This window comes from Trichosurus vulpecula, chromosome 5, assembly GCF_011100635.1.
Source record: "Trichosurus vulpecula isolate mTriVul1 chromosome 5, mTriVul1.pri, whole genome shotgun sequence".
In the NCBI taxonomy this organism is placed as follows: Eukaryota; Metazoa; Chordata; class Mammalia; order Diprotodontia; family Phalangeridae; genus Trichosurus; species Trichosurus vulpecula.
The window spans coordinates 207893568-207903738 of NC_050577.1; the positions used below are offsets into that span (position 1 = coordinate 207893568).

The window sequence follows — 10171 nt, forward strand, 5'->3', positions numbered from 1 at the left end:
TCATCCCTCTCTATCCTGAAACTGCTGTCTGCTGCTGTTATCCGAGCCTCCAGAGCATAGTCGACTTATCGGTGAGTATTTGACTTGGGGTTCATTTCTGAAATGCAAACTAATTTTCACCAAGTGAGGCTTAACTTACAAGTGTGAGATCTTATGCTTCTTAGCTATGTGCATACCTACATGAGTGTGCAGAGGCATTTTTGGCTAAGTCCTACTGAACAAAAGTAATTCTTTTTCAAATCGTGAGAAAATAGGAAACCAGAAAACTATTCAGAGGGCAAAAATGTTGTTTCATTTGTTGACCTGAAGGAAAAGTAGGGTTATCCTGCCATGAGAGAAATAGTAAATCCAAGGTCAGAAAAAGTGTGAAAAGTCTACTTGTCTGACTGGGAACAAAACCATCTGTGTACATATAGTCCTTTGTTCTGGTTTCCAAACTTGAAAACCAACCCAGAACAGTCAGGGAGTCATTCTACAAAATCCAGCAGGATGATTCTTTCCAACGATGCACCAAAAGGAAGGGGAGTATCAGTAATGACTTAGCAAAGCTGAAGAATTGAATGTCCAGGAAGTTTTAGCATTATCCAAGGGATATGATTTGCAATCTTTTCCCTCCAGTTGCTATTAAATAGCACAAAAATACAGAATTGCTGAAATTGAGAGTTGGCAGGAACCTCACTAGCTTACACATTCAAAAATGAAGTACTTCACTAATATACCCACTTCCCTGGTGCTGATATTCTTCAGGAAAAAAGGCAACAGGATACATCCTGCTTTTCACTTCAGCCCCACCATAAGACAATTGTTGCTCATCGAATTTATATATCTCTCCCTTCTGTCTTCTTAGACCTGAAAATTTCTGTGTCATAGGCTGTAGAACTGGAAAAGATCTTAGAGATAATCGAATAGAATTCCCTCATTTTATAGGTAAAGAGACTTGCTCAGTTATCCAGGCAGTAACCAACAAAGTCAGTATTTGAACAGATAATCTGCTCATTGCAAATTTGTCATTCTTTCCGCTACACTGTACTTTCTCTTAGAAATATGTGAGAATAACTTGATTCCACATATCTGTTACAAAAGACTAAAAAACAAATTAAAAAACCCAAGCTTTAAATGCTTTATTTTTTAAATGTTCCAAATATCTTTTCAGAAAAAGTTCGACTGTGTCCTTATCTTCCTTATTCCCATGAAGACAGGGCTAATTCCTTGCCAAAACTGTGAAATAGGCAAAATGTATTTTTGGCTGCTCACTAAAATCTTCTCCATCTGACACCATTTCCCTTCCTCCAGGGCCCAGGACTCTCATCCTGACCTAGGTCCTTCCTGTCACTAAGTTTAAGGGAATTAATATATTACTCCTCCAAAGATTACCTGCATATTACAAAGTATCCTAGAATGGTCACTGCCTAAACCCAGGGGAATGCCTCTCTAAGAGTGGAATTTCAGGCATATGTAAGACAGGTAATTTGGGACAGAAGAGTTGTTCTGACATTCCTTAAATTAGTCCATATAGTTGATTACCACAGCCCACACCTAGAATAGTTGAACTTGCAGATAGCCCCAAAGGATTTGAGTAGTAGCTAACAAGAAAACTCTTAAAAATCTTTCCACTTCAGCATTTTGACAAGGATAGGGAAGCTGAGTAGTAGAGGTCCTAGGACCATTGATTTAGAACTAGACAGGCGGTCATATGGTCTAACTCCCTCATTTTACAAATAAGTAAACTAAGGTCAAAGAGGTTAAGTGACTTACCCAAATACCCACTGGTAATAAGCAGCAGAGCCAATATTGTAGATCCATGTCCTTTGATTCTAGTTCAAGTATGCTTTCTTTCCACCATCACACTCTTGCCCTTTAAGTGGCAGGTTAGAGACATCTAATTAAAACCAGCCTTCTAAAGGGAGCTGTATTTCCCTTGTGTCTGATTTCCTTTTTCCTACACAACATCTCCTTTCAGTAACACTAATAACCAAAAAGATTTCAAAACTGCATCCTATCCCAGCCTAACTGCCAGTAACATGATCTAGGTTTTAAACTAGCCTATTCTCTCTACCAGACTGCAAGGAAAATTATTTCAGGTACAAAGCAGCCAAAGACAGTAAAGTGTTTCTAGACCAAAACAATTCAGGATAGTCTGTTAAGAGTAGTTCTATTTGCTTCATAATTTTGAACTGGATTGTAGGATTGAGGAAACTGCCACCTCATTCCCTTCCTCCTCTTCTCCCCTCTATTTCTCACTTCTCCCTCTCTTCCCTGTCCCCGACCCAGGAAGCTGAAGAATTTGACAAAGAAAGAGAAAACTGTGTGAGACTAGCCTTGATCTGAATACTTTGGATGGGTAGAGAAGGGAGATGAGGAAACATTAGAAAGCACCTAGCATACCTTCCTCATTATAGATGAAAATGCTAAAGTGCCTACTATGTGCCAGCATAGTAAGTGCTAGGGATACAAAGAAAGAAAAATACGGACGCTGTTCTCAAGAGTTCACATTCTAATAGGGGAGAGTTCAAGGGAATATTTCCTGGAAATTTCCCTATATAAACTGTAGAAAGCTGCTTGGCAAAAATTTAGTAGAAAGAACATTGAGTTTGAAATCAGATCACCTAAACTGGAACCCCAGCTATAATATTTACTAGCTATGTGACTATGGAAAAGTAATTCAGAGTCTTAGCTTCCAAAGTGGAAATAATAATTTTGTCACTACTTATCCTACAAGGTTGTTTTGAAGAAAGCAAGTTGTAAATAGTAAGGCGCTATATTATTATTTTGTGTTACTATTTTTTGTGTAGCAAGAAAATCTTTAATCCAATTTTATATTTAAAGTACCTAAAAAGTATATACAACCATGATTATATTTCTATAATTACAACATCAATAGCTGCTTAGTTGGTCACCAGTTAATGAATTTATTAGGTATATTTCCTCATTAAAGATTGTCATGGAGACATTGTGATGTAGAGGTGGACCTACAGAAAAGAAATCATTTATCTTCTCTAGTGTACAGGTACATGCCCTAGAGATAGGCAAAAGAATAATATTTTGCATAGACAATGAGATAGCTGAATTAAGTGCTGGAGAAATGTTTTCTTATCTGTAGAATACAGGGCAGGAACTATAGTCAAGGGTTCTTTGTGTGTGTGTGTGTATTATGGTACACATGTGCCCCCTTGGCAGTCTGGTGAAGTCTATGGACCCTTTCTCAGAAGAAATTTTTTTTAAAAATTTGTAATTAAAGGAAAGGCTAAATTTCAGTTAGAGATTGGTGAAAATAAACACAAATTTTTTCCTGATCCAAGTTCCCAGACCCCCTGAAACCAATCCATGGACCCTAAGATTTCAACCATAATCAAATCAGTTGCCAAATCCTGTTTCTAACTCCACATCATCTCTAATTCCTTCTCTCCACTTACATAGTCACTATCCTAGTTCATAACTTTGTCACTTTTCACCTAAATTATTGAAATAGCCTCCTAATTGATCTCCCTGCCTCTTTCTGCGCTTCAACTCATCCTCCACACAGATGCCAAACCAGTTTTGCTAAAATGAAGGTTGATCATGTCTCTCTCCTACTGAATGAACTGCAATGGATCCCTATTACCAGTAGAATTATAAATATACTCCTTTGGCATTAAAGCTTTTCATAGCCTAACTCCTTACCTTTCATTAATACACATTACTTTCCTTCATATACAATATAGTCCAGCCAACCTGGCTTTACCGTTCCTCTCACATGGCACTTCATGCTTTTGACTGGCTATTCACCTTGACTGGAATATACTCTTCGTCAATACTTCTGCCTCTTTAGAATTCCTGATTTTCTTCAAGGCTCAACTCGAGTGCCACCTTCTACATGAAGCCTGTCTTGATCCTGCCAGCTGCTGATGCCTTCCCCACTAGTGATCTTATATCTCTCTTATATATGCGTGTATATTGTTTAGTATTATCCCTCCAGCTAGATTGTAAATTCCTTAATGTCAAGGATTGTTTCATTGTTGTCTTTTTTTCTATCCCCATTGCCTTACACACAGTAGTTGCTTAATAAGTGGTTACTGATGGATTGTAGAACTAAGTAGCAAGGAAAGTCATTGTGAACACTATTCTGAATTTCTATAGATACTTTGGTCTATTCAGTCATATGTGATTGGAAAATTGCCCCAGGTTTGGGTTAAATAAATATCAAGCAATCCCTTTTGTTGTTGTTTAGTCATTTTTCAGTCATGTCTAACTTTTTTTAATAAATTTATTTTCATATTTTTAGTTTACAACATTAAGTTCCACAGGTTTTTGAGTTCCAAATTTTCTCTCCCTCCCTCTCCTCCCCGCTCCCTTCCAAGAGAGCACGTAATCCAGTGTAGGTTCTATATTTACCTTCACATTGAACTTATTTACATAACAGTCCAGTTGTAAAGAAGAACTATAGCCAATGGAATGAATCATGAGAAAGGAGAAATGAAACCAAAAAAGAAGGGAAAAAAGAGCAAATAGATTGCCTCCATCTGCATTCAGACTCCATAATTCTTTCTCTAGATGCGCATAGCTTTTGCCATCATGAGTCTTTTGGGGCTGTCTTTGAACCTTGCATTGATGAGAGAAGTCAAGTCTATCAAAGTTAGTCCTTACAGATATCATGTGTCTGTAATTGTGTATACTGATCTCCTGGTTCTGCTCCCCTCACTCAGCATCAGTTCATATAAGTCATTCTAGATTGTAATGAAGTTCCTCTGCTCCTCGTTTCTTATAGCACAATAGTCTTCCATTACATTCATATACCATAATTTGTTTAGCCATTCCCTAATTGATGGACATCCCCTTGATTATTTCCAATTCTTTGCCACCACAGAAAGAGCTACTATAAATATTTTTGTACATACGGGTCCCTTTCCCAATTGTCTGATCTCTTTGGGATATAGCCCTAGAAGTGGTATTGCTGGGTCAAAAGGTATGCACATTTTTACAGCCCTTTGGGCATAGTTCCAAATCGCTTTCCAGAATGGTTGGATCAGTTTACAACTCCACCAACAATGTAGCAATGTTCCAATTTTCCCACATCCTCTCCAGCATTTATTATTTTCCTGTTTTGTCATGTTAGACAATAGATAGAGAGCATTACAAAATACAAAATGGATAATTTTGACTATGTTAAATTGAAAAGATTTTGCATAAATAAAAACAATGCAACAAAGATTAGGAGGGAAGCAGAAAATTGGGGAAAAATCTTTACAACCAATGTCTCTGATAAAAGCCTCATATATAAAATATACAGGGAGCTAAACCAAATGTATGGGAATGCAAGTCATTCCCTGATTGAGAAATGGTAAAAGGATATGAACAGGCAGTTTTCAGAGGAAGAAATTAAAGATATTTATAGTCATATGAAAAAATACTCTAAATCACTATTGATTAGAGAAATGCAAATCAAAGCAACTCTTAGGTACCACATCTCTCCTGTCAGATTGGCTAACATGTCTAACTTCATGACCCCCCTTTTGGGGTGGGGGAGTTCTTGTCAAAGATACTAGAATGGGTTGCCATTTCCTTCTCCAGCTCATTTTACAGATGAAGAAACTGAGGCAAAGTTAAGTGACTTTCCTAGGGTCACATAGATAGTAAGTGTCTGAGACTGGATTTGAACTCAGGTCTTCCTAACTCCAGGTCTGGCATCCATTCATTATGCTACCCAGCTGCCCAATGAACAATCCCTACATGAAAGTTTTTCTTAATGAGGCACTGTAGTTAAGTAGAAAAAGTCTATGGACTTTCCAGAGTTTGTGCTCCTGTGGTGCAGCTTCCAAGAATCTGGGGTCATCTACACTCTAAGATAAGGAATTTTTGCAGGACCTCACTGATGAGTCAACTCCCTGCCCCTCTCCCCCACAACTTTACTAAATATGTGACTTTGGACAAACCTCTAAGCCCAAGTTTCTTCATATAGATGAAATGGAAATAATACAAATGCACAGAACTGTTATAAGGAAAGTGCCTGGAAAACCTTAAATGTGAGTTACTATCCTTTGTCCTCTTTAGGACCTCCTAGCATCCGCATCCACTCAGATTGGCTCCTTTTTCACCTTTGTATTAAACAGAGTTCAGGATTTGAAGTGAGGAAGACCTTATTTCAAATCCAGCCTCAGACACTTAGCAGCTTTGTGATCCTGGACAAGTCACTTAAACTCTTTCAGTCTCAGTTTCCTCATCCATAAAGTGGACACTATAATAGCACTACCTCCCAGGGTTTTTGTAGAGATCAAATGAGATAATATTTGTAAGTGCCTGGCAAATCTTAAATGCTATAAAAATGCTTGGTTATTATTATCAACTTCTATGATTTCATACTTAATCAGAGAATACCAAAGGGTGGTCAAGAGTCTAAGACTGAATTGTCACAACCTTGAATGAGAGAAATTACAGCTGCCTGGGCATTGAAGAAGTATTATTCTCCCATGTCACCACATACTAAAAGAAATGTTTTATATTCTAAACTTAAGAAATATCAAATAAAATGAGCATTAACATATACAAAGTAAAGCAGATAATGAGAATTATACATGAAGTCATGAATGCCCATTAAATAGATCCTGCTTTTCCTTTTAAATAAAGAATTCAATATGTTTTAGAACCTGTTCTGCTCATCTACGCCTCTTTTTAAACTTCTGTGAGTATTTTAAGTTTCAATGACTGTCTTTTTTCCCTTTCTTCTTTCTTTGACAATACTATTAACCTCCATTTCTTCCCACTTCTTCTCCTCACCCCCCTCCCCACCATTAAAATAAAAAAGTAAAAGTAAAACACAATAAATGAGCACAGTCAAGCAAAACCAATCCTCTCTGTTAGAAGGTGGGTAGTATGCTTCATCAATGGTCCTCTGGAATTGTGGTTGGTTCATTAATCAAATTTCTTAAGTATTTCAAAGCTGTTTTTCTTTACAATGTTTTTGTTACTGTATAAATAGATTTCCTGGTTCCATTAATTTCACTCTGCATCAGTTCATACAACTGTCCCAGGACTTTCTGAAACTATCCCTTTCATCATTTCTTATAGCCCAATAATATTCCATTATATTTTATACCACAACTTGTTAAATCATTCCCCAATAGAGGAGCAAATCCTTAGTTTCCACTTTTTTTATTATGACAAATAGAGTTCCTATATATATTATTGTATATATGAATCTTCTTATCTTGAACTCTTTGGGGTACAGGCTGAGGTATGCCAGTAAATGTTTTAACAATGAGCTCTCTGGGCACAAAAAATACATACATGACACGTTTTAACATTTAATCTGCATTATTAACACCTCCTCTATCACTTTCTTAGACTAAATCAAGAAAACCATAAATCAGACTCTGATTTGTGGTGTTTGCTGATTTCCAGAGGTATAAATGCTTACACTAAAAAGTTAACCATCCACTAGTGGGAGCTGACTCCAGCACAGAACTGGTATAGGCCTCATAATGCTAAAAAGTTATTTTCCTTAAGTGTAGATCTGATAATGTCACTCCTCTACTCAATAAAGACCAGTGGCTCCCTACCGATTCTAGGATCAAACATTATTTCTCATCTTTTTTTATTTCCATTTTTTGTGTAAGTTTTATAAAGTATATAGTTATCAGTACAGTAGTATGTGTATATACTTTATATATAACTATGCACGTATTGGAAGTACATGCTCAAATTTCTTATTGTGGGACATCCTGTCCAAAAAAGAAATATGGAGACCATGGGAATAGTGGCCAGAGTGTTAGAGCTGCAGTCAGGAAAACTGTTGTTGGTAGTGTTGCTTCTAACTCTTCCTGACCCCATTGGGGGTTTTCTTGGCAAAGATATTGGAGTAGTTTGCCATTTTCTTCTCTAGTGGATTAGGGCAAACAGATTAAGTGACTACACAGGGTCACACAGTTAGTGATTGTCTGAGGTCAAATTTGAACTCAGATCTTCCTGCTCCAGACCCAGTGCTCTATCCACTAAGCTACCTAGCCACCTCAAGGAAATCTGTGTTTAAATGCAAATTTAAGCTCAGAAACAATGGCACAACTCTTAACTTTTTATGAGTCTCAAGCATTTAACCTTGGGAAACTCCCTAAAATATAAATTATAGAGAATTTGCTATCAAGTTCTTTACATATGTAGAGGGTATATTAAATACATGATTTTATTATTATAATATTTAGAAGGGGGCAAAAAAATGAATTTTTTTCCTTCCTTTATTAAAACAATGAGGTTTTAAGTAGAAAAAAGTTTTTGGATTTGGAATTCAAGCACCTGGGTTTGAATCCTGATTCTTCGAATTGCTTTGGGTGAGATCCTAAACAAGGAACTTGACCACTCTGGTCTTCATGTACTTCAGTAAAATAAAGAAGTAGAAATAAATAATGTGTAAGGCCTCTTCCAACACTAAATCTTATGAACTCTTATGTTCTTTTTTCCTTTCTACAGGCACAGTTGTCCAATTCTCTTAGGAGCACCAAAGACACCAGCCTCCAGGTCAGCTAACTCCTTCTGTATGACTTTTCCTAATCTAAATGAAAGAGGGGAGTATATGGACTAAAGCAGTGGTGTCAAGCTCAAATAGAAAAGTTGGCCCTCTAACTCTTACATAAGGATCCCTGCTAGCCACATAATTACTTAGAAAACCATGTATTAACATTATCTATGTTCTATTGTATTTTTACTTAATGAGAGAAACCTACAACAGAGATTTGGGCTAAAACTCTATTAAAGTGATGTGACATGAATGATAAATCAGCAAAAGAGATTTATAGGGAATGGGGAAATGGGTAGAGGTAGAACCAAGAGAGAACAGGGTCACAAAATCCCAAATAGAGTAGAAAGTGTCAAATACTATAGCAAGATTTAAAAAAAAAAAAAGTATGAGGATTGAGAAAAGGTCATTAAATGTGTCAATTAACCAATGATTGGTAACTTTGGAGAGATTAGTTTCAGCTAAGCAATGAGATTGAAAACCAGATTCCAAATGACCCATCCAAGGAACAAGATATTTCTAACTGGTTGATCCTGCAGCCACAACCTGTTCCTCTCCTTAAAGTGTATGAATGAAAGTTACAGATTATCTAAACTGTCATTCTGGATCCTTCTGGATCTTTCTAGATCTTTCAGCAGCATTGTTTAAACATGGACCCCTCCACATGAACCTCAGAAACAAAATAAAACACAGATGTGGTCAAACGCCAAATTAATTGGCAAATGATTCACTTCAAAATACATTGTCTTTTAAGTATATTTGGAACTTTTTCCCCACCAGTAGTACAAACCTTTTCTCACTCAATACCTTTTGCAACTAAGAGCTTATGAGTTTTCAGCTGATCAGCATTAGGGGTTTAGCCTTTTGACCACAAAACAGAGAATATCATAAATGCCATCAGAGCTGTAATAACATCCTATTTCTTTTCCATCTTTGTCCCTCCTTCTTCCCCACTATAGGGCATAATGCTGTTTCCTGCTCAATTTCTGTTCCTACTGCTACTTCTAGGAACCTCGAGAACAGGCAACTCCCACAAGCTGTACCAAACAGAGTCCATCTTCAGCTGTATTAATACAGCCCTATCTGGGGCTAAGAGTCAGCTAGGTGATGAGTCCTCACTGAGCAAGAGGAGCTTTGGTTACATTCCCAGTGAGGATCTATCATCTGAGGAGGAAGACAAAGAGGAGAAAGAAGAGGATGAAGAGGACAAGGAGAAAAGAACTTTATCTGGGGTTGGTGGTGGGATTGGCACAGGGATTGAGGGCACCCGGTATAAGTACCAGTCTCAGGCACAGCTAACAAGGAAGCTATACCAGAACAAGGCCCAGAGCGATAGGCGCACTAAATTCACCCTGTCTCTTGATGTCCCTACCAACATTATGAATATCCTCTTCAACATAGCCAAGGCCAAGAACTTGAAGGCCAAAGCAGCTGCCAATGCTCACCTTATGGCACAAATTGGGCGAAGGAAATAAAGATGTTTCTAGAGGGAGTCAAGCAGAAGCTGTAGGGAGTGAGAGGCATGGCATTTAGAGAGGCTAAGCATGTATTTAGGGTAAAGGGAGATGAAGGGTTGGGTAATCTAATTGGTGTTTGTAATTTGGACCTACCCCTGATTAATATATGTCACTTTTTCCCTCCTGGATCTGCCTAGTGACTACCTTTTCTCTGTACATCTAAACAAAATTG

At 37.4% G+C, this 10171-nt stretch overlaps 1 protein-coding gene across 1 annotated transcript; it reads left to right on the plus strand.

Moving 5' to 3' along the window:
- Positions 1-9447: 9447 nt before the first annotated feature.
- On the plus strand, positions 9448-9957 carry UCN3 (urocortin 3). The gene has a single exon (XM_036758657.1). The coding sequence runs from the start codon at positions 9448-9450 to the stop codon at positions 9955-9957; it is 510 nt and encodes a 169-aa protein (XP_036614552.1).
- Positions 9958-10171: the final 214 nt, after the last annotated feature.